The sequence below is a fragment of the Lepidochelys kempii genome, chromosome 10 (genome assembly GCF_965140285.1).
Source record: "Lepidochelys kempii isolate rLepKem1 chromosome 10, rLepKem1.hap1, whole genome shotgun sequence".
Lineage (NCBI taxonomy): Eukaryota > Metazoa > Chordata > Testudines > Cheloniidae > Lepidochelys > Lepidochelys kempii.
Window position 1 is genome coordinate 39977644 of NC_136389.1, and position 25013 is coordinate 40002656.

At 50.1% G+C, this 25013-nt stretch overlaps 1 protein-coding gene and 1 long non-coding RNA gene across 3 annotated transcripts in view; one reads left to right on the plus strand and one right to left on the minus strand.

Annotated features, from left to right (window-relative positions):
- Positions 1–3010: 3010 nt before the first annotated feature.
- LOC140918502 (protein PML) overlaps positions 3011–25013 on the minus strand; it is a 42538-nt gene continuing 20535 nt past the window's right edge. For both annotated transcript variants that reach the window (XM_073363077.2, XM_073363076.2), the window contains exons 7-9: positions 23489–23541; positions 7438–7585; positions 3011–6571 (exon numbers count right to left, since the gene is read on the minus strand). In XM_073363077.2, the coding sequence (XP_073219178.1) occupies positions 5997–6571; positions 7438–7585; positions 23489–23541 (776 nt within the window). In that variant the 3' untranslated portion in view covers positions 3011–5996. The remainder of the gene's footprint in view (positions 6572–7437; positions 7586–23488; positions 23542–25013) is intronic.
- The window catches only part of LOC140918503 (uncharacterized), a 31562-nt gene continuing 15235 nt past the window's right edge, over positions 8687–25013 (plus strand). The window contains exons 1-2 of the long non-coding RNA XR_012161210.2: positions 8687–8879; positions 22920–23227. This is a non-coding gene — a long non-coding RNA (uncharacterized LOC140918503). The remainder of the gene's footprint in view (positions 8880–22919; positions 23228–25013) is intronic.

A 25013-nucleotide genomic window follows, 5' to 3' on the forward strand; every position in this document is an offset into this window, starting at 1 on the left:
GAGCGCAGGGTCGGACTTGGCTGCAATCTTGAGGGGAGTAGGGGCGGGGCCCTGGGGAGGAGCCGGAGCAGCATGCCCCAAACCATTAGCTGGAGCATGTAGGGGGCCAGGCTGGTGCCCGGGATGCCAACGTGTTCAATAGGAAGGAGGCTCGTCCCTAAAGGAGCCAGGATGGTACCAGCCGCTGGGTGCAGTGAGGTCTGCAAGGCCCTGATGTGCCCCCTGCCCATCCTCTCCACGCCTTTGCCAGGCAGCCCCACGTGTAGCAATGAGAACGGATCGCTGTGCCCTATCAGGGTCTGCGCCCCCTGCCCCCAAGTGGGGGGAGCACGGGGCAGGGATTGAGAGACTGGGGCAACTGTGGGGGGTGAGGATGGGTCTGGGAAGAGCATGGGGCAGTCCGAGGGGGTGGGACGATTGCTGGGGGTAGGGGAGGAGAAATCAGCTGGGGGGGTAGGAAATCCTGGAGCAGTCCCTGCTTCCCATTATTCTCCTCATCCTGTCCCTGTCCATTACAGACCCTGACCCCCATTCTGCCCCACCTCGGTCTCTGCACCCTCCTCTCCCCCTGCACCCCAGGCTCTCTCCCTGAAAAGCTAGCGTAAGGGGGCATTGAAGCAGCTGGCTACAGCCGCCGCCACCCCCCACGCTTGGTCCCTCTCCCCATGGCTGTTCCCCATTGGGCCAACCCAGCACAGGGAGCAGCAAGAGTGGAGGTCATGGGCCTCTCTGCCCCAGTGCTGCTCTGCCGACTGACCATGGGCAAGAGACACAGTGGAACGATCCCTGCAGCTCAGTTGGCAGTGAGACGCAGTTGAGAGCAGGTGTGGCAGGGGCATCACATGAGATGGCTGGCAGCCCTGCAGGGGGACGTGCCTCGGGGCACCAGGCCAAGTGGCCTTGCCTCCACAACAAGAGCTCAAGCAGCAGCTGAGACAATCCCTCCATCCACCCGGGGATGCCAGGAGTCTGTATTTGCTGCGCTCAATCACTGGAACCTCCGCCCCATGTGCTGTGCACAGCCCGTATTAAGGCAACCCCTCCCCCCCCATACCACCCCGATGCTGGATCCCTGGCCGCATTCCATGGAAGGGTGTCACAGGGCGCACCGTTCTCCACTTGTCTGGTGCCTCTTCCTGGTCACTCTGGGAATTAGCGCTCAAAACCGACGTCCCTTCCTGTGGGCACATGTCGTCTCTCAGTCCGTAGCGCCTTTCCGTCCCAGAAACTACAGCATCCTCTTTGTGAGTCAGCCCTCCAGCTGTGTTGCTCAGTGTTCCCCACTTCTGGGGTATATCAAAGTCTGTCCTTCAGCAGCCCCAGGCAGTCTTCCCATTCACTGCCGCAGGGGCCACTCTCTCAGTGGCCGGTAGGGGTACCTGGCCCGCCCTCTGCTCTGGGCTGTCCTCTCCCCAGCCCTCACTGCTCTTTCCCGGTACTGCTACCTACCACCCTGGTTCCCCTCCTGGCCCTGGGTGTACCAGCTCCAAACCCTCCTCCCTGGGAGCGACTGCAGCCTGTGCATCTCTGCAGCCTCCAACACTCATCCCTCTTCCCAGGGAATGCCTGCCCTTTCCCAGCAGCAGCTCGTCTGTTGCCAGCAGTGAACTCAGAGTGGCAGCTGAGACTGTGAGCAGAGGGAGATAACTGTTACCTCTGATGCTGCTGTGCAGTGAGTGTTGCCAAATCTCTCTTTCATGGTCACCAGGACAGGAAGAAGAGATTAAATGAGGACTGTCTATTTTAGGTACTTCTAGGTGTATTTTAGGTGTATACTACTCCCACTAGTATACGGGCACCTCACAATCTCTATTGTATTTAGCCTCACAGCCCCCCTTGGAGGTAGGGCAGTGCTATTATACCCAGTATACAGAGGCAAAGACAGGTTAAGGGACTTGTCCAAGGTCACACAGGAAACCTCTGGCAGAGTAGGAGATTGAACCTGAGTCTTCAAAGTCCCAGAGTAGTACCCTAACCACTGGATCATCCCAACTCTCAGGACAGAACTCACAATACCTCTCTTCTCTGTTTGTATGTTGTAGCAGGTTAATATAATACCAGATACAATGGGGGTTCTCATGCTATACATGTGGCCAATAGAGGATGGATGGACAGGAAGAACTAGGGGACTCCTTTCTGACCACTAATCGGAGCGTTACTGGACAGTGGCTTGTGGATCCCTGCCACTCCTGGGCTGACCGCTAACTTCATTCCAATTAGCCTGGCGCCCCCAAACCATTCTTGACACCTTTGTCCCCAGCAGACAGCGTGGTGACAGTGAATGAGGCAGAACCACCAGCTCCTACCATCGCCACCATCAGTAGCAGCAGCAGGAGGAAACATAGCCCTGAAGAACTGCTGTCAGCTGGGGAGCTGTTTCAGTCTGAGTCCTTGGTCGGCCAAGTCAGAGCTTCCAACCAGCTCAACATCATACTTCCACGTGGTGCCTGGAGCACCTACTTCATAGATCTCACTGCAAGTCACTGCCATTTATTCTCCCCGTGTTTGGGGGGCACTTTGGTGGGATAGGCGACTCATGGGAGGGACTAAATGGCGGGCACCAGCTAAAGGGTGGCATGTGACCTCCCCACATGACCACCCCTCATGATTCCACCCTGACCCCAGCCCTGGGCCCCCCGCACTCTCCCCATGCCCTTCTCCATCCCAGGTTACCTGGGGGAGAGGGGAGTCTGTCCTCTCGTTGTGCCCGATACCAGTTTGTGTCTCCTGGCTGGGTCTCTACACCCCACCGGAGGATGGGGCTGGGGGCTGTACCGGTACAGCTGCACCGGAATAGCTGCCAGTGAGTGGCGCTGACTCCTGGGAGCGGCAGCCCCAAACCAGCAGCTCCTCCGGTGCAGCTGTACCAGTACTGCCCGCAGCCCCGCCCCCAGCCCTGTCCTCTAGTGGGGCTGTACAGACCCCAGCCAGGAGACGCAGCTGCATGGAAGGGCTGGGGGCAGGGCTGGGGGCAGTACAGCCATGCCAGAGGAACTGCCGGCTGCCCCATATTCTGCTCCTTTCACCACTGCTGTTCTGTGCTGAATGTATCCCCCCTGCCCCCACCCGAAATCTGGGGAGGGGCATGTGACCCTTCTTGCCCCTCCCAGGTGTCGCTGACCCTACATATAGAGCTGCTCATTAGTAGATTGGCTGGAAAATGCAGGTGAGGGGAAGTTCCATGGTCTCTCTCTCTCGTTCCCAAAGGCAATGGAGGAAGAATTCCATTTTCTGCTCTGCCAGGGATGCCAGAAAGAACCCAGAAATCACAAGCTCCTGTTCTGCCTTCACAACTTGTGCACCAACTGTCTGGAAGTGAACAAGCCCATGGGCCAGTGCACCATCTGCCACACTCCCATCCCACAAACCAGTGGGATCCCAGACCAGCACAACCTGCTCTTCGCCAATCTGCAGGCCAAGCTGAGCACCTACCAGATAACCATCAAAGGCAGTGACCTGGTCTGTGACAACTGTGGGCAAGGGGGAGAGTTCTGGTGCTCTGACTGTGAGGAGTGCCCTTGCATCAAGCGGTTTGAGACCCTCAGAGGTATCTAAAGTGAGAGAGCCATGAAGCCAAGGTGGTGAGGGATCTCAAGGTGGGATCTGCCAGGATGTTTCTTGATGGTTCCAGGAAGCTCAGTAACTTGCCCTGTGCCAATCCAACCCACACAAACCAGATGCTGAGGTAATGTTCACAACCTGATCTGTTTTCTAAGCAGTTGCATCCAGAGTCTCTTTCTAGGCTCAGCTGTCTTTTTCACATATAGGCAAAACACCAAAACAGTTCCTCAGCCCAGCCTGGGCTGCAGCTCCCAGCCCCCTTCAGTCCTTCCTGCTTCAGGGCCTGCTGCACGATTCTTCTGTCCGCTCTTAGGTGAGCACCACCTCCCAGCACTCTCACTCCAGAGGCTCCTGTTCCCTAGCAGGTTCCCACTGCCTCCCCTCCAGGGAACTCACTCTGCTCCTGCTCCCCCGTCCCTCCTGACAGCCAAGCTGGGTTTGTTGACTGTGAGCATGTGAAAAACTGTTGGGTGTCTGTGAAAATGTTTGTGAATCCTGATGGCCCTGAACTTTCCACTCTAATGAATTGTGGTGTCTGAAAAACAGTGCTGGAAAGACGGCAGTTCCTTACTTGGTATTTTACTAGTTTCAGATATCTACTCAGGGAGTGCAAATGAGAGCATGTGGTTTAGGCGACAAATCATACTGCAGGAATCATTAACAGTGACCAGTCAACATGAAGCGTTGGTGAACAATCCATGATCTGAAATGTCTTTGTCCAGACTCTTCAGTGACTACTGATGAATAGCAAAGACTGCTGGTTCTGGAGTAGGACTGGGGCCATTGGCATCAGAAGGGGTAGGGTTGGGCCCCATAGTTCCATCCAGGATAGGCTGCCCCCATTGGCATTACAGATAGGAAGGGGGCAGGCCTGGACTCCAGCAAGACTTGTGCAATGAGCAAGTTGGCCAGGTTGTGATCTCCTTGATATTAAGGCCACAGGACAGTGACTTCTTCACATGCTAACTCTGGTGTGGTTAGCGACTTCCTCTTGTCTGTAACTACCGTGACTGGAATCTCTGTGACACTGTCAACTGGAATTCCCCTTGGAGCACTAAACTCCCGACCAACTAGTTAGCGATCAAACTGGCCAGTGGGGCTGAATGGTGGCTAGGACGAAAACACTCCTCTAGGGTACCTCACTGTCCTGCGCTGCTGTAAGATTCCTGCTGGATGTGATCTCCTTACAGTGCTATATTCTCCCAGGGAGAGGATTCCTGACTGCAGTCCTGCAGACCATCCTGCCTAGCTTCCTGTCCTTTTCAATCATAGAATCATAGACTATCAGGGTTGGAAGGGACCTCAGGAGGTCATCTCATCCAACCCCCTGCTCAAAGCAGGACCAATCCCCAACTAAATCACCCGAATCCCCAACTAAAACATCCAAAGCCATCATTGTGTTGGCTGGGAAACTAATCCAGGTCAACGGCTTGGAAGGCAGCTATGCTCACCACTATACCACCCACACAAAAAGAAAGTAGCTTTTTGTTAGAGAGCAGTATGATTTGCATTAAGGTAGTGCCTAGAGGCTCTAACTGAGACGCAGGCCCCATTATACTGGGTGCTGTACATACACACTGAGACAGCCTCTGCCCCAAAGAGCTTCCAGTCTAAATAGTCACGACAGAGAGAGGACAGCTCATTATTCCCCATTTCACAGCTGGGGATTTGAGAGATCAAACAACTTTCCCAAGGTCATACAGACAGTCTGTGGCTGAATCAGGAACTGAAGCCTAGTCTCCTGAGTCCCCATGCAATGCCTCCACACACACCATCCTTCCTCTTTAAGCAAGTGAGTGTGGCCCACATTCTGCTCTTGGTTGTATCAGAGGAATTCAATAACTGCATAGATCTTTAGTGGAACTGATCAGGATTTATACCTCTGTAACTGAGGAGAGTCTGACTTGGGGAGTAGGATAGACACTAGAAAAACCTAACTTGGGATAGTAAATCTCTTATCAGATGCTTGTTAATTTCAGAGAGTCATGTTTAGGGCAAGAAGCCAGAATTCCAAAGGTGTGTGTAGCAAATAGGCCTCTCTACAGTTGTGACATGGGTTAGATTCCAACCAGGAACACCTTAGAGACTCTCTTAGTTTTAAAAGTAGTTTAATCATACATGACAGATAGAGCACTGGGACAGTCTGGTGACTGACAAGCTAAAAGCACCTAAAGAGAGGTAGCTTAGTAATGGCCTCACGCTGCAGCTTGTTGCACTCTTGCTAGGAAAAGGGAGAGCTGTTTAGCAGCTTCCTCCCAGGTGTCCATCGGAAATACAGAGCTCGATTATCCAAAGCACAGATACACTGGCAATTGACGGCACCAGCAGAAGCAGGTCGACCGTCAGCAGCAGCACGGAATAATAATATAACTTATCATTCAAACCTTCAGGCTGATCACGGAGAGACCTGAAGTCACTGGCAGCCCTCTCTCCTGCTATGACTCCTGCAGTTCACAGAGGACCATACTGCGCATTGCCAGAGTCTTTGCAGCAGACCTGGTGAGCAATTTCTCCTGCACCAAAGGCTGAAGGGAAGTGTAAGATTCCAGGTTGCAGTGAGAGAGTGCAGGCCTCGGATCTAAATCTGTGTGGATCTCCAGAAGTTTACACAGATCCCTTAGGGCCTTCGCCGATGCCAGAGCACTGCTGTCGTTCAGCGGCTTCTGCAGGTACATTCTCACCAGGTTCTTCATTTTATAAAGACCAAACATGGGAATCTTTTCCTTAATCAAGGGCAGGGTATCCAGGTAACCACAGACAGTTGTGCAGAAGTCCCATTTCTTGGCAAAAGAATCCAAGGCTTTAAAGAGAACAGTGAGCTCCGACGTCCAGAAGTTATGTACAACTAAGATGGGCTTGGGAACAGAGCGGAGGTAGCAGAGAAAATTCTCTAGCCCTGTCTCAAGGGAGACACCTTGGGAAATCAAACCGAGCACAGTCTCTGGGATTTGTATCACAGCCTTAAAGCTGTTTTCTCCATTCACTGCAGCCAGCTGAGTGATCATCTGTGCTGGAGTAGGAAAATGGCAGAATCAGGAACTTTTGAGACATCATACAGCATCGGTAATGCAGAGAGAACTGGGATATGGGGAGCTGAGAAAAAGGGGTCAGAGGGCCAAGTGATCTCTTAGTTCTTGTCAAACTCTGGTATTGTAGGGACCCCCTGCCTACTAGCTGGAGATCTTTGCATTCTATAAGTGATGCCTGAGTGTAAAGGCAGCGTTGGGGGAGAGGGTTCCCAGCTAGTCCATCCTGCTGTCTCCTTTCCAAGCAGATGAGAATGCTTGTGCATAGAGCTAAGCGAGATCCTGATCAGAGAAGGCTTAGATTCCAATTATTTATTCACCTGATGTAACACACTAGCAAAGTGTGCTTCTGTGTCCCTATAGTGGCTGGCAAATATAAGAGGATATCAGCCCTGCTGCTGCCTCCTGCTAATGAAGTTAGTCCTTTAGTGCAAATGGCAGGGACCTGTGCTTTGGAGCTATACAGCTCAGGTTCAGTGAAGACTCAGCTAGGGTCATTACAGTAGTCATTGGATTGCTCTGTAAAGCACCTTGTCCCCATAGTGATTGGCACTATAGAAATATCATGGGTAGAAGGATAAACAAAGGGGGAGTGGACCTGGGCCTAGCCACAGAATGAAAGCCTCAGGATTTTCTTGGTGCTGGGCGCTGATTTGTGTGAAGCCCTGTATGATTGCACATGTCTAACCTGAACTGGCCTTGGAGTTTGTAGGAACTCCAGGAGAAAGATCTGCTCTGGATTGCTTAATAGCCGAGCAGGAGCGGGAGCTGCTATGGAAGCTCCTAACCCCTGCCTATACCATGCAGGTTATCTGCTAATAGAGATTCTCAATGAGCAAAGCAGACTCACTGTCTTTGTTGACCTTCATGTCGAAGAACACCAACGTGCTTCCCCCAAAGCCAGTGCTGGCCACGACCCCAGAGCCTGGCACACTGCTTTCCCATTCGAATGGCAGGTATGAGGAGGAGTCCTTGCTGCCCTCTAGCATGCTGGAGAGCTGCAACAGAAAACCAAAGAGAATGCACCATGCTCCCAATAGTGCCAAGAATCAGCCGGGTTCACCTGCACTAGGAGAGAGCCCTGTGCATGTGCTGAGAGGTGGAAAAGGAGGCTGGGCAAAGGTGGCCGAGCCGGTGGGTAGAGGAGTGGCCGAGTTTGAAGTCTGCGCTCTAACACCTGTCTAGGTAACCACCTTGACAGTGGTGTGAGCTTGGGGCCGCTCCCCTCCCCAAAGGGAAAGGAGAAGGAGGAGGTAGAAAAGTCTTGTTCCATGGTCTTGTCTGATCTCTCAATGCCCATATCTAATGCTGTGGAAGCCAGATGAAAAACAAAAAAGCGGATGGGAATGGATGACACTTCCTTTTCATATTCTTTTTCTCCAGGTTTTCACTGGCACCTCATAATTTTGAAATCTCACCTGACATGAAATATGTTGACCTACTCTGCAGTTGGTTGAAAAATGGGGGCACAGATTTTGTGAAAATTTTCTCCATGCTTTATTGTTTTTTCTTGGTTTTCTGCAAAATTTGAAACATTTGGGGCAGAATGTTGAGACATTTCTGATAATTTCTCCTCTCTCTCTGTCTCTCTCACCCCCTTGGTATTTATGAAGCACTCAGACTAAGCACTGTAAGGCTCTGTACTCCTTGGACAAATGCAGGGTTGCTTCCTATGTGACAGTCTCCAATCCTTTTTCTATTCCAGATGTGCCTGCACGTCTGCCATTCTGCTTGGGAGACTAGTCTGGAGTTTAATAGATCTGCAGCTTAGGAAATTGTTGTGTCTTGTAAACACAATCTGCAAAAACCACCCTGCCGAGTCAGGTCCCAAATAATTGTGGTTACTAAATATACCCTAATAGGCAGGGCTACACTCCACATGGCGGGCTGGTTGGGCTATGGTGGGTTTTAGAACATGGTGAATGCCACTGGAGGGCTCACCAGCTATTTAAAGGGACACTACCCTTTTCCAATAGACTACAGAAATACTGCCTGCTGTCCAGCTTACATCATCTTCTGCTCAGTTTCATTGCATTCATGCAAGTTTATACCCCTTGAAACAATTCTTCTCTCTCCTTTGCATACTAGGAACACATTGTATGCCAGGCCTTGATTCTGCTCTCATTTACACTGGTATAAATCAGAAGGAAGTCCATAATCAATGGAGTTACCCAAGGCCAAAAGCACTGTGCTGACTTTTCCTTTCTGTTCCCAGCAGTTGAGAGGCTAGGTCTTGCTGCCACTCCCCTGGAATGAGAAATCAGCTATTCTGCTTCCACTTTTTCACAGAAGGTAACCTGCATATGAAAGATCCCAGAGTTTGTGCCATGGACTGCCCACAGCAAACTAGCCCTTGTTGCGTCATATCTAGACAAAGGTGTGGGCCAGGGGTCCAAGGCCCAGAGCTCTCGAGTTCCTATTTAGGTTCTGACACTGGTGCCTTGTATACGCTGGGATACGACCGCTGCTCCTTGCTGTGTCTCTGTTTTCCCACCTGCAAACGGAGAGTGATGGCTTTAAGCACTCTATTGGGCTGCAGGAAATGTGGGTTCAATTCCTGGTTCTGCCATGGGCCTGCAAGGTGATATTGGGCAAACCACTTCCCTCCCATCTGTACAATGGGTACACTGATACTGACCATTGAGATCTTCTGCTTTCTATATAGTGTCATCAGCAACACTCTTCTACAGAAGGGGAAACTGAGGCACAGAGAGATGTGATGTGCCCAATGTCATGCAACTGGCCAATGGCAGAGCCACAAACAGAACCCAGCTCTCACAAGGGAAGATGTGAATGCTCTCTATAAATACATCAAATGGATAAATACTAGGGAAGGAGAGGTGTTATTTAAGGTGAGGGCCAATGTTGGCATAAAAACAAATGGATATTAACTGGCCATCAGGAAGTTTAGGCTTGAAATTAGATCAAGGTTTCTAATGATCAGAGGAGTGAAGTTCTGGAACAGCCTCCCAAGGGAAGCAGTGGGGGCAAAAAACCTAACTGGTTTCAAGCCTGAGCTTGATAAGTTTATGGAGGGCATGGTATAAGGAGACTGCCTACAATGGCATGTGGCCTATCAACGACAGCTAGTAATAAATATCCCCAATGGATGCTGATGGGACAGTAGATGGGGAGATCTCTGAGTTACTACAGCAAATTCGTTCCCAGCTGTCTGGCTGGTGGGCCACGCGCACATGCTTAGGGTCCAACTGTCTGCCATATGGGGTCAGGAAGGACTTCCCCCCACCCGAAGTCACATTGGCAAAGGCCCTGGAGTTTTTGACCTTCCTCTGCAGCATGCAGTCACTTGCAGGTTTAAACTAGTGCAAATGGCAGAGTCTCTGTCGCTTGAAGTCTTTAAATAATGATTTGAGGACTTCAGTAGCTCAGACAGAGGTTCGGGTATATTACAGGAGTGGGTGGGTGAGGTTCTGTGACCTGCAATGTGCAGGAAGTCAGACTAAATCATAGAACCATAGAATATCAGGGAAGGGACCTCAGGAGGTCATCTAGTCCATCTAGTCTTTCCAATTTTTCCACATCCTCCTTGTCATGGGGGGACCAAAACTGGACACAATACTCCAGGTGTGGCCTCACCAGTGCCAAATAGAGGGGAACGATCACGTCCCTCGATCTGCTGGCAAAGGTCCTACTTATACAGCCCAAAATGCCATTAGCCTTCTTGGCAACAAGGGCACACTGTTGACTCATATCCAGGTATCATATCCAAATGATCACGATGGTCCTTTCTGGCCTTCAAATCTACGAGTCTAAGTTCCAGTCCAGCGTTCTAGCCAGAGCCGTAACCAAGACAGGGCGAAAGGGGCAGCCACCCAGGTGGAGGCGGAAAAATGGGGCAGAAACAGAGGTGACATGTAAAGCCCCGGGTGGCAAGGCTTTGGTGGGCCAGCCCCATGCACCAGGGTTAGGGAGAGAGTGCCATCTCCAGCCCCTGACTCTCCTTAGTGTGCCACCCAGCCTGTCTGCATTGGGGGGCAGGGTAGCAAAAATTTTGGGAGCATATGCCTGATAGTAGGGCCAGAGATGACAGGTTTGGGATGCAGGAGGGGGCTCCAGGCTGGGGGGTGGGGTGGAGAGGTTCAGGATGTGGGAGAGGGCTCTGGGCTGGGGCAGAGGGTTGGAGTGCGGGGGGGGGGGGTGAGGGCTCCATCTGGGGGTGCAGGCTCTGGGGTGGGGCAGGCAGGAGGGCTTTCGTGTGCAGGAGGGGGCTCTGGGTTTGGGGGGAGCTCAGGGCTGGGACAGGGGGTTGGGGCACTGGGTTACCTCCAGCTGCTCCCAGTCAGTGGCACAGCTCGGGGGCTAAGGCAGGCTTCCTCCCTGTCCTGGCACCGTGGACCATGCTGCACCCGTAAGCGGCCAGTAGCAGGTCCAGCTCCTAGTATGGCAGGTGGCTCTTCGCACTGCTCTCGCCCACAGGCACCGCTCCCGGAGTTCCCATGGGCCATGGTTCCTGGCCAATGGGAGTGCGGAACTGGTGCTCGGGGTGGGAGTAGGGAGCGCAGAGCCAGGACAGGTGTGGACTAGCCTGCATTAGCCCTGCAGCACTGCCAACCGGACTTTTAACTGCCCTGTCGGCAGTTATGACCGGAGCTGCCAGGGTTCTTTTTTTGACATTGTATTCCAGTCGAAAAGCGGACACCTGGTCACTTTATTTGTGGGGGTTCCCAGGCTCCATTTTATATTCCTGGATTTCATTTTGAATAAGCAAGAGTCACTTCATCGTTAGAAGCTGCAGGTCACAGAGCACGAAAAACAGAATTGGTGGGAAAACCAAACTGGCGGGGAAAAGGTGGTGAACAACAATGCTAAAAATAGCAGAAGATCATACCACTGTCAGGTAAATAATGATTGCAGGCTAAAAATAGAACTGACAGTTTAGAATGTTGACAGCTGGCATGCGTCCAAGACAGATCTGACAGCAAGATATGAGCAGAAGTGTACAGAAAGTTCCCTGACAGAATGGTATAAAGGTCAGTGTGTCAGTTGAATTGGATTGACAGCTGGTGGGAGTTGAGAGCTGATGGTTGAGAGAGCTGGCAGAGAGAGGAGAGCAGCAGAGGGAGCCCTGCCTTGCCACTGGAGTGCACAGAGAGAGAGAGATAAGAAGCAGAGACCTCAAGAGAAGAGGCAGAGAGAGAGCGTGCAAGACAGTGCAGTGGAGTAAGTTTGTCAGACAAAGTTCTAGTTCTGGTATAGTATAGTGTTAGTGTATATGTGTGTGCATGAGTTTATAAAGATCTATCTGTGTGTGGTAATTGTAAAAGGAATTTATATATGTAGGACCTAAAAATATATTTAAAAACTGCTGTCAGTGATCTGTGAACAACTGATGACCAAAAGCAAAGTGCATCACTTAGCATCACTTTGTACTGTAAAGCAATATGGTTTGGGGTGCTCTTTAACTTGTTGGAAGGGATTTGTGTCTTATAATATCAATAAGGGATTTGTGCCAAGGATTGGGTTTATAACATCTATAAGAGGTGTTAACATCAAGAAAGGGTGATCTTTAGCTTGTTATGAGGAATAAAGGGCACCTTGTTTAAAACACGGCTTGTGTCACTCATTTATCGGAGGGCTGTATCCATGCCCTCTAAGATTTTTCCTTAGCCATCCTGGAGACCTAATATCTAATGAGAACAGATTAGTCATCTCAGGGAACCCAAATTCTGTTTTCGGGGTAACAACCCTGTGTGCCCCATACCACAACCCCTGTCACTTGTGAGTGGAAAAAATTGGTAGGGGTCACAAATATGCTTGCTCGCCCCAGGCGCTAAAATGCCCAGTTATGGCTCTGGTTCTAGTTCCTAGGCTATAATTGTGCCTATGTCTCAGGGCTGCTGGGAGGGTTACTTAGGTACCATATGTGCAGTGCTATGAAGTTGAAATGTGCTCCGCATTACTGCTACGGTGGCTGCTGCTGACTGAATTTGAATTGGAATCGGGGGGGGTTCTGTGAGATTGGAATTCTCCTGCCAAATCTGAGGGCTCACTAGAAATTGTGGCTTCTGTTGTGGCATTTTTCAACTAGTGGAGCAGACTGTTTGCTCAGTGAGGGAGCATGAACTCAGCTCCCTGCCAGACAGGATATGGAGGAGGCCTTGCATAAAAACCCAGCAGCTGGCCCCTCTCCCCTACCAGTCACATTTCCCGTCAGTGCCAGAGTATCCCCAGTGTGCTCAGGAACAAAAAAGCACTCAGGGAAACTCTCTTGCTATTAACTGCTGCTACAGCCCAGCCAAGCACATCTGCACATTGTTACTGAGCAGTAACACACAGAGATAGCCCCAAGCTGTGAAGTTCTTGGGTAAAATTTCCTGAAGTGCCTAGGTGACTCAGGAGCATAAATTTCATCTACAAAAGTGGCTTAAGAACCTAAACCCGACTGATTGTTAATGGGATATAGGCTCCTAAATCTAGGTCCCCCACAATATTTAGGTGCCTGCCATTGAAATCAATGAGAGTTAGGTGCCAAAATATCTGTGAGGATCTGGGCCTGCGTGATGAAGTCACTTTTGAAAATGGAACTTAGACAACTTCAACTTCCAGCCATTGGATCGTGTTCGAGTTGGGGCGTTGACTTGGTTGTCCAGTTCCCTTGTTTCCAAACCAACACACTTGATCATTTTGGGCAGGGGAGTTAAGGGGGAGGGAATCACCAAATGACCAAGACAGAGATTGAGACCAAGTAGTCTGTGAATTGCACACTGTATGCGAGGCCAGTTGTCTCTAGATAGAGAATTCACAGCACACCTGGACTCTGTTGCAAGCCCGCACACTAAAGGGAACAATTCTAGGTCTTAGCTTTTCCTCTTACACTACTGTTACATTGACGTAACCCTGCTGATAGGGGTAGAGTTACTCTTGATTTACACTGGTGTAAACCAGAAGATTCAGGACACAGTCATAAGAGGAATTTACTTACCTGTAACTGGAGGTTCCTTGAGATATGTGGTCCCTATTTGTATTCCAAACATGGGTGTGCATGCCCGCCATACGCCGGAAGGCTTTCCTAGCAGTGTCTGTTGATATGCACGTGCATCGTGCGTCGTCTTGTACTCCCCAGCTGAGGCTATATTAGGCCGTGTGGATTGTGCCACTCCAGTGACACTCTTACCGCTGAGTAGTGCAGTCCACAGCTGAGGGGATGGATGGCACACATCTTGAAGACCCTCCAGTTACAGGTAAGTAGTCTCCTCTTCTTTGAGTGATGGTCCCAATATTTATTCCAAACCTGGGTAAGTACTGAGCAGTGATCAGTGTGGAGAGGGGTGTGAGGATGCAAGAGGCAGTGCAGTGTGTAGTATGGCGCATCCCACTGATGCATCATCAGCCCCCCTTGGGCAATGGCGTAATGGGATGTGAATCTGTGCATGGAGCACCATGTTGCTGCTCAACATGTGACTTGCCAGGAGACATCCATCAGGTAGGCAGATGTGGTTGCTTGCGCTTGTGTAGAGTACACCATAACTCTGTCAGGCGGCAGTATGTTGGTTTGGGATGGAAGACAAGGAGGTGAACAGACTGATTGAGGTGGAACTCCAAAACCAACTGTGGGAGGAACTTAGCATGCAGCTGTCAGGAAATCATATCCTTGTGAAATACTGTGTAAGTGGGGGGTCAGCAATCATGGCTGCTAGTTCGCTGACCCATCTAGCCAAGGTAATAGCCACTAGGAATATTGCTTTCATGGAGACATGGGAGAGGGAACATGTCGCCATTGGCTCGAAGAGCGGCTTCGTGAGGGCAGATAGAAGAAGGGCAAGGTCCACGGGGGCATGGGCTTAAGTACTGTCAGGAAACTGCTGAGGACACCTTTTATGAAATGAATGGTGGTAGGGTGCGTGAACACCAAGCTGCCATCCACAGGGGGGGAAAGGCATCAAGTGTGGCCAGGGGACCCATACCGAGCTGAGGGAAAGGCCCTACATTTAGAGTTTGAGGAGATAATTGAGGATGATAAGTATGAGTATTGGTCTCAGCTGATGGTGATGGTCGGGAGGACATGAGGTGAAGCATTTACACTTATCTTAGTAGTAGGTCCAGTAGCGTAACTAGGGGGGGAGCGGGGCAGCGGCTGCTCCCTCACTGAGCACAAGTGGCGCCTTGTCAATGTCTTGGCACCTTTTAAATTTTCTCCTGTTGAGGGAACAGGGGGAGCAATCCAAAAAAAAGGCGCCACCCGCTGCGGCGCTTTTACTCACCCGGCAGCACTCCAGGTCTTCGGCGACGGGACCTTCACTCGCTCCGGGTCTTCGGTGGTACCTCAGCGGCGGGACCTTCAGTGCCGAAGACACCCGGAGCGAGTGAGGGCCTGCCGCTGGAGTGCCGCTGGGTGAGTATAAGTGCCACAGCGGGTAGTGCCTTTTTTTTGGATCGCTCCCCCTGGCTATGCGGCTGAATAGGTCCAGGGGCATACCCTCCTGCTCTGGTTAAGGAAGTGTCTCAGCAGAGTGGACCATGCCTTGTCTTTGGTCTGACCCAGTATGACCGTTCTTATGTTCTTATGTCTACTCTTGAGCCCCTTCCAAAAACTAGGCCGTGAGGTGAAGAGAACCCAGACTGGGAAACTGGACTCTGTCCCCATCTTGTGTGAGGAGGTCCAGGAGCAGCTGGAGGTGGAGTAGGTGTACGCATGGAGAGGCTGAGGAGGTCTGTGAATCAGAACTGATTAGGCCAGAATGGTGGCATGAGAATGACGGTGGCACGGTCCCGGTGAATCTTGCGGAGGACTTGTGGGAGGAGCGGAATGGGGGGAAAAGGCATAGCAGAGATTGCCCATCCAGATTAGGAGAAGAGCATCACCCTGTGAGTCGTCCCCGATTGGCTCACCTGGAACCATAGAGGGGTAACTCGCGGTTGTCGTGAGTGGCAAAGAGGTCCCAGAATGGGGTGCCCCACGTGCGGAAGATGGAACAGAGAGTGTGATTGTGTAATTCCCACTCATGGTGGAGGTAGAGAGTCCCACTGAGCATGTTGGCTAGGAAATGTCGGGTGTCTGGGATGTACGTGGCTTGGATCATCTCATGGTGCTGGGTGAAGGGGGTACAGACCAGGACCTTGGAAGGGTCAGTCCACCAGGTGAGGGAGGCCAGAACTGTCTTTGGGAAAATGATTTTGGCATCCAACTGGTCCCTTGTAGGGTCTGTAAATGGAAAGGAGTCACATTTGGAAGCAACGCATGTGCAGACATACATGTGGTGTCACGTAGGTGTAGACTGCCATGTGCCAGCGGAGGGAGAGGAAATGGCAGACTGTGGTGCGAGGGTTGCAGTGTAAGTCCACAACTATGGCTGTCAACATCACAAAGCGGTCTGCTGGAAGGAAGGCCCATGTCACAATGGATTTGAGGGGGGTGCCGCTGATACCAGGCCGGTAGGGTGCATATGGCTGAGGGTGGAATGGTTGGTGCTGCTGTTTGCGTTGGAGGGCTGGGGTATAGATCCCCATGGAGCGCAAAGTTGCTAGAGTACTTCAGCAGGCGAAGGAACTAGTCTGTTTTGTCAGAGAACAACCTGTCCTCGTCAAAAGGGAGGTTTGGACCTCCTGAGGAAAGCCAGAGGACTGCAGCCAGGAGTCTTGTCACATGACAACACCCATGGCAAGAGAGCAAAAAGACCTGCCCATGACATTGACTGCCAGTTGGAGGCCCACTTTGGCCATCAGGCACCTCTCTTCCACCAGGGCATTAAAGTGTTGGTTCTTGCTAGTGCAGCATTGTTGTTGAAATCATACTTAGCCAGCAGAACCTGGTAATTTGCAATTTGGCATTGCAAAGCTGCCAAGTAGTCCTTTCTCCCCAAAAGGTCGAGGCGCTTGGCCACCCAGTCTGGAGGGCTGGACTTGTGTGTGCTGGCACACCAGTTCCATCACTGCATGCATAACCAGAGAGCTGGGGGATGGGTGGGAGAAGAGAAAGTCCGTCCCCTTAGTTGGTACCAAGTACTAGCACGTCACGCATTTTGGTGTGGGGGTACAGGAAGCGGGGTGTGCCACACTGCCCATGTGGGCTGAAGGATAGCATCTTTAATGGGCAGTGCTAGCCATGACAGTCCCTGTGGTTGGAGGACGTCCTGCAGTTGATGGTGCTGATCCTGGATCTCCTCTAACTGTACGCCCAGATCCGCAGCTACCTGCTGTAACAGGACCTGATATTGCCTTTGGTCATCTGGGGCCATAGAGAGGAAGGGGAGTCAGTAGGACCCTGTTCATTCACTGGCATGGGTAGCTTGCAGGCAAGCAGTGGAGAAGGCAGGTAGGGCAGCTCCAGTTGCCCCGTGGGGAGAAGAGGCTCCAAACGGCTAGGAGTCCAGGGGATGTCTCTGGAAGCACTGGAGAACCAAGGTGGTGTTCATGGAGATGGTTGGACCGATAGGTGCGAAGGCAGTTGGACAGTGCGCAAGCTGAAGACCGGTCAGGGCAGGCAGATGCTGGGACGACCAGCAGTACCACCAGATCCTTCTTGTGCTTTACTTCACTCTCGGTACGGGGAAGCTTAGCACTGGTGCATCAGTGCTGGTACATGACTCCTCACCCAACCTGGTCTGGTTCGGGAAAGGAACGCTATGCTTGGAGGTGGCCCTCAATGGGGACTTGCTCAGATGCCCATGAGAATGCTTTGTACCCTCATGTCTCGGCTCGCCCTTGACTGTCAGTACTGTCAGATCGGCGGCATGGGAAGTGCTGGGAGGAGCACTCACCACTGGTGATGGGCGCTGCAGTGACAGCTCTGAATCAGAGCGTGCCTGCGGTCTCATGGCCTCCTCCATAACCAACTTTCTGAGGTGAAGTTCCTGCACTTCCCAAGTCCGTGGCAGGAAGGACTTAAAGATCTTGCAACAAGTTGCGATATGAACCTCCCCACGTCAGTAAAGGTAATGCTGGTGCTCGTCGCTCACCGAGAACAAGTGGGGGCACAAAGCACAGTTTTTAAACCCTGGAACTTGAGGCATAGTACTTGGGGGAGGGAAAACGTACCATGAGCAGGGTAAACAATCTCTAATTAACTACACTAACTACTATGTGTACTTACCATGCTATACAAGCAAACAACAACTATATACAACAGTCGAAAGTGCTCTCTTAGTCAAAAAGTGAGATCCCAGAAGAGGAGGGGGTCTGACTCTATACATGCGGCAGTAAGAGGGAACTGGTGCAGCGTTGACTCATTCAGCATAATATAGCCTCAGCTGGGAGCACAAGATGAAGTGCGGGTCAATGGACACTGCTACGAAAACCTTCCAGCTCCGGCGCATGGCATGCATGTACACCGACATTTGGAATACATATAGGAACCACCACTCAAAGAAGATTAGAATCATAGAATCATAGAATATCAGGGTTGGAAGGGACCCCAGAAGGTCATCTAGTCCAACCCCCTGCTCAAAGCAGGACCAATTCCCAGTTAAATCATCCCAGCCAGGGCTTTGTCAAGCCTGACCTTAAAAACCTCTAAGGAAGGAGATTCTACCACCTCCCTAGGTAACGCATTCCAGTGTTTCACCACCCTCTTAGTGAAAAAGTTTTTCCTAATATCCAATCTAAACCTCCCCCACTGCAACTTGAGACCATTACTCCTCGTTCTGTCATCTGCTACCATTGAGAACAGTCTAGAGCCATCCTCTTTGGAACCCCCTTTCAGGTAGTTGAAAGCAGCTATCAAATCCCCCCTCATTCTTCTCTTCTGCAGGCTAAACAATCCCAGCTCCCTCAGCCTCTCCTCATAACTCATGTGTTCCAGTCCCCTAATCATTTTTGTTGCCCTTCGCTGGACTCTCTCCAATTTATCCACATCCTTCTTGAAGTGTGGGGCCCAAAACTGGACACAGTACTCCAGATGAGGCCTCACCAATGTCGAATAGAGGGGAACGATCACATCCCTCGATCTGCTCGCTATGCCCCTACTTATACATCCCAAAATGCCATTGGCCTTCTTGGCAACAAGGGCACACTGCTGACTCATATCCAGCTTCTCGTCCACTGTCACCCCTAGGTCCTTTTCTGCAGAACTGCTGCCTAGCCATTCGGTCCCTAGTCTGTAGCTGTGCATTGGGTTCTTCCGTCCTAAGTGCAGGACCCTGCACTTATCCTTATTGAACCTCATCAGATTCCTTTTGGCCCAATCTTCCAATTGGTTCTAAACTTGTGAGTACTCTTGATTCTAAACTTGTGAGTACTCTTGAACTCAGTCTCTGCCCATCAGTTACTATTCATGGGAGGCAGAACTATTCCTTGTCCCTAGGTTCAGTCTGGATGGGGCTGGAGACAGGACTTTCCCTGTGGAGGATCCTTGGTGGTAGAACTCCCCTAGAAGGCATCTGTTGGAGTCCTTCACCAGCTGCTTAAAGGGTGAGATGAGTGCCATTTATTTGAGCAGGCTTATCCTTATGCGTGGCTTGGGTTTGCTCTGCTGTTCTCTTACATCTGCTACCCCTTTCACTGCTGTTGGTGCCATCAACTGACTCGGGGTAGTGGCCACCTAAGCCTTTGCCCATGTGCCTGGTCCTTTAGGCTGCTTGCTTCTTCCTTTCCATGCTAACATCGGCATCCCATGGAGATACACATTAGGGGGCCCCCATCAATACAGCCAGACAGCAGCTCTTTATAAGGCAAAGGGGGCAGCTAGATTAATAATTGTCCCAATTCACTCTACACCTGGTAGCTGGGATTTCCAAAGGAGTCTGAGGGAGTCAGGTGTCTGAATCCTTTGAAAAGTATAACGTGCTCCTGGATGTTCTTAGCCAGGAGTGCGGTGGGAGCGGGCTCTGAGCCACAGTGCTCAATGACTTCCATGTCGAGTCAAAGCACTCTGACCTACTGAAGCTATGATGAAGGACAGATGAAAGGAGGATTCATGGATGCAGACACCTGGCCTGGGAGGTATGTTCAAAGCATTGAACAGACACTACCCTAATTAATCCTCCCAGCACCCCTGTATCATCATCCCCATTTGACAGGTGGGGAAACACGAATGAAAGGTGAAGTGAGCCACCCAAGGCCACACACTGAATCAGTGGCAGAGCCAGGATTGGCAGCCAGTCCCCTATGACTCCAAACTCCATGCTTGTTCCTCCAGACCATGCTGCCTGTGGGAGAAAATGCCAGAAGGCGTTAGGGTTTACCAGAGAGACAGGGGTGCAGGAGGCAGCATTGGAAGAAGGAATGGCATGAGCATAAGTCTCTTGGTTGGATTGGATCCAGTTCCCATTTAGGCTCAATTCACTACTGGAAGAAGGAAAGAGAAACTGCAAAGAAAACGGGTAAGGAAGATGGCAGTGGGTTGCTTTTAGTTTGGAAATAGTTTTATTGAGGGTAACAAGAGTGACTTACATTCCTGTATTACTATCCCATACAAAAGCACCTCCACGTTACATTCCCCAAAACAATGGTCCCATCCCAATTTTATATCCAACCCCTCTCACTGAAAACAGGTCCCTTCCCACCCCATCAATTTAACTGCTTCTTTATTTATAAGGATATCTGCCACTAGGATTTGTCATGTGGTTAAATATATCATGAATCCTGTGGATTTTTAATATTGTTTTCAAAGTAGGGGGCGGGTGGTACCTTTTCAAAGTGTTACGTGACATTTTGTCTACACAACTACTATTAAAATTTCTACACACTGAACACCTTATCCTGTCCCATGCATCAAAGATGGTCCCCATTTTTATAGGCCCTAGATAATTGCTAATGCTGATCCAACAGTAACAAACAAACTACATAAAACCTCATTCGCTAATGTTTCCATGCATCAAAGCTCCAAGGGCGGATCCAAAGCCCAAGGAAGGCAATGCAAAGACTCCCACTGATTTCAATTGCTTGAGTCATACCCTAACTTTTCCCTTGATCTGGGCCAATTCAGTTTGGAACAGACAATCTGCCATATTGCTTTATCTTTGGCCTAAGCTAAAAATTCTCTTCTCTGTGAGGCTTATAAATTCCACAGGCTTCAGCCCCTAGAGTCATTAATTAAAATATCCTTAAATATAACATCCTTAATTCAGTTATCCTTAACTGATCTTGTAAGTTGCTTGATATGAAGCTATTTGGTCTGAAGATCTTAAAAGCTCTGCCTATTTCTTGAGCAGAATGGGTAAGTTCCTTCAATCGGAGATACTTGTCTTTTGACTCTGACAGTGCGGCGTGTCATGGACAATGGTGGCATCTTTGACAAAGTCATCCTTAAAACGAGTAAAAAAACAGGAAAGTTCTAATGGCGACACACAAAACTGCTGACTTCTAACATTCCAAACTTCAAACCATCTGAACTGACTGCCTACAAACGTAGCCTGTGGTTTTAAATCTTACTGAGATCTAAAAACAAGACAAGTTTGACGTTCCTGGGCCAAATTCTCCTCTCACCTACTCTGGTGTAACTCAAGAGTGAGTGCACTGAAACCAATATAAAAGTGACAGAAGTGAGAGAAGAATTAGACCCTCTACATTTTAGTCATATTGAGTCATCTGAGAGCACTTTCTGATGGAGACTAATAGGAATTATTGTTCACCCACTCCCCCACTCTCCAATAACTCACAAACAGCTCAAATGAAGTGGCTCAAACAATTCCCCTTTTGGCTGAGACAAAAACATAAAATTGAAGCCTACATTTGTCTGTGTAAATTATGAGCCTCTGGAAGAGCAAGCTGGAAATCAACCTTAACTAGGTCACGTGCTACCAGCACCAATTATAAAAAATTATTTTTATACATTTCATTCTGTAGTGTACCACAGTACTGCTATCCAAGTTAAGCTTGAAGAAACTAGTTCAGCAAAATACTGCAAAATTCTATAAAGCATACTTCCTCCTATTTAATTTTTGTTACAGTGTCATCAATAAAGAATAATACCAGAACATCTCAACAAGAATGATGTAGGAAGGTGCTTGAGTTCCAGAAAAAATACCAACTGGGCAGAATTTCTGGACTGGACAAAACTGGAAACATTAAGTATAGAAATGTGCAAAAGAGCTGGGATTTCCACTAGGAGATTTAGCAGTTCCCTTAGACTTCTTTGGAAATCTCAGGAAAGATGCAAAGTTTGGACCTGAATCCAGATCTTAACTTTTTTGGGGCCATCTCTAATTAAGCGCTGGTCACTTATTTTCTTACAAACCAGGAAAAGAAAACACCCACAAAGGAGGAAATAAACTCCCTGAGAGAGGGGGACAGTCACACAGATTGCCTTGAGAGTGCCACTTCTGCAGCACCAGCTGCAAAGCTGTATTTACATATGACGTGAGACCATTTCAAAGTACTTGCTGGCACATTCCCTGCAAGATAAAACGCCTCAGACAGTTACAGCAGCATTCACGATACATGTGGGTCCAGGTTCCCTGCTGCCCTGCACTCTGCATAGTCAATTACACCTAGGCAGCGTGAGCAGAGCAGATCCGAATGGTATTGGTTCACGCCCACTTTGCACAGGTGTGAGTGACATCACAAGACACAGTGGCAAATCCGGCCCCTGGTGGAGCCACTTGGCTTACCACATTGGAGTTGCAGCAATTGGGCTAAGGGATATGGGTCCAGAGGGAGTTTGCCAACAGCTGGAGATCACCAAAGCACGGGGGTGAGGGCTGCCCATGCTGGGAAGGGAGAGGGGACTTACATTGCTTGTTCCATGCTCAGAGGTGAAGTCAGTAAAGAGTGCATGTTTGAGACGGGATGACACCTTGGACCAAATATTACCTGTGTGGCTCTCTGGGCTTCAGGGGAGGTTACAGCAGGGACAGATTTGTCCGCTTTTGTTTTCTTTGGCTGGCATTTAGCGATCTATTTCTATATCCCTCAGCCTAGGGCATTGTGCTTGGGTCAGTCGCAACCGTGGTTGCCTGTGACTTGATGTACAGTCAGCAGCCATCTACTTCTACTCAGGTCAGTCTCTGAGACGCATTGCAGAATAACCATACCCAGCTCTCAGGTAGCGTGATCATCTGTAGACTGCTTTGCAAAGGAGGGCAGTAGCGTTATTCCTATTTTACAGGGGGGAGGGGGAAACTGAGGCACAGAGAGCTGAAGTGACTTGCCCAAGAACACACAACAGGCCAGTGGCAGCGCCGGGAATAGAACCTAGGTCTCCTGAGTCTTAGTCCCGTGCCCTATCCACTAGACAACACTGTCTAGGAGCAGGAAGTGGATATGTCAAACACATAATGCAACTGGTGAAGGGGAGGCATGTGCCTATCTGGGAAAGAGAGAAGGGTGTGTAGATCACTGGGAACAACAGCTGGGGGAAAATCCACAATTGGCTTCATTTTGGAAGGGCTCTTAAGCAATCAAAAAGTAGCTAATAACCTATTCTTGCTATTACAGAAGCAAGAGCTCAACCCATTGTGGTGCATTGAGAAATGGCATAGAGTCGCTGAAGGAGAAGAGAGCGAGCAAGCAGATGATGAGAACTCTTTTCTGAACAAACGTCAGGGTGGTGGAAGAATGTTTGGAAATGTCCCAGAAGATTCCTTCTGCTGGAATCTGACCGAGTTATGGGGAGAGGAGCCAACAGATAATGTGGTTACTTGTTCAGAAAGAGTCCTGGAGGAGAAGGTTAAACTTATACCTGCCTGATGACTCTCATCCAACTAAGGAGAGGTTTTCTTGCCCACACCTAGGAATCTGGAAAGGTATGTGACTGGCAGATTAATGTGGATCCTTAGGACATGCCAGACCTTTAATGCATGGTCTCAGAATCCGCACTGAACCAAGTGGGGAGAATTGCAATGCTAAGGCAGGTGGCTGAATGTTCCAACCATTGCGTGCTTGTGTTTGCATTCACTGCTGTTGATCTTACAAGAGGCAGCGTGAGCGGCAGCAACTCGCAGCATTTTGGCACAATCCATATTGTATCCCAGTTACAGTGGATGCTGGGCTTTTATTTCACTCACCACCGTGTCTTCGTCTGTATCTTCGGAACTGCTTATCACAATGCTGGAGTCTTCTGCAAACAGAAGACAGGGAGTCAAGTGCCAGTTTGAACAGGCACAGCGCGAAAGGGTACAGGACAGAGGAAAAACTGGCAAAGCAACGTGGGTCCCTCCCCAGCCACACATATAAGGGCCACATAGCGGGCTGGTTGATGAGTGTTGAATTAGAGCCCCCTCCACTGGCTAGGGTGTAGCAGCGAGAGCTTTTCCAGAGAGACAGTTTCCTTCGTTGCTGCATGTGCCAATTTTCCTGTTCACCCCAGCTGAAATACTTTTCACCTCTGTGCTGCCCTCCCGCCCTGATCTGCTACAAGAAGTCCAGTGCTTCAGGGAATCATTTCCAGCATCATAGCCTCCAATCAGCCAGGCATTTCTATTCCTTACTTTCTTATTTTCCTCCCTTACTCCTAGTTCCACTCCTGAGACCTTCTGCTGCCCTTCCTCTCTTCCTTCCCTGGGTGTTGAGGCTGTGTGGTTGTGTCTCTCTGCATCACTGTCTAGCCACACTGAATTTAGCCTTTCCCATCTCCTCCCCAGTCAACCCTTTCAACTCCTCATTATTTTCAGTCGCTCATTTTGGAACAGTTCCCTGTTTGTCTGTATGTGGACCCAGGAAAATCAAGGTTCCTAGATGTTGCTATAGATCATGGATTCTCTACCTGTGGTCCAGATCCTTAGCAAGGGGCTCATGAACAGTTTGGGGATGTGGTGGGTGGGATTTCTCTTTATGGCTACATGGGAGAGGTCCCAAAATTATTGGAAGGGGGGGGGTGGTCTCTGAACTTTTTTGCTGTAACATGGCATCACGCCATGAAAGAGGTTGAGAAGCCAACTGCTCTGCAATGACTATAAAGGCTCCATCAGTGGACATTTGGTTTTACATGTTGAAGCTCCAACTCATTTGATTTTCATTGGGCTGCTGTGACAATTAGGGAACCCAACCCTTTACCCTGAGATAAGGAGTCACTACTAAGCACATGTCACTACAGCCCCTGCAGGCCGGCCAGGCAATGTTACGTGATGGCTGGGTATGTGTGGAAGTACTAAAGTGTGATGGGGTGTGCATGTCTCAGCCAACGACAACACTGAAACCGCCTCCTGCTGCTAGCCTGTTTCCTCATCTGGCTCCATGGATGCCACTTCTCTCCCAGGGCCTGTTACCTGCCTCCTCATGCCTACCCTGGAAGTGTGGCCCCATCACTGCCTTGTCCAGCTCCTCTGCCAGCTCCCCTACATTCCAGGATCCAGTGGGAAGTTGCCTCCCTCCATGGATATGGTCCATCCTCTCTGATGGACATTGCATTTTTTCTCCTCCCCTCACCATTCCCTCTGCTTGTGGGCCATTGATTGGCTCTCTGCCCAGGGCTGGTGCAAGAGCATTCTCCTGTGAAAGTCCTCCAAAAGCCTTCTTGTATCTTTCTGCCTCACCAGCCTGTTCACCCAGAGGGGGTTGGTTCACCTCTGAAAACAGGTCTCTCCTTTGGCC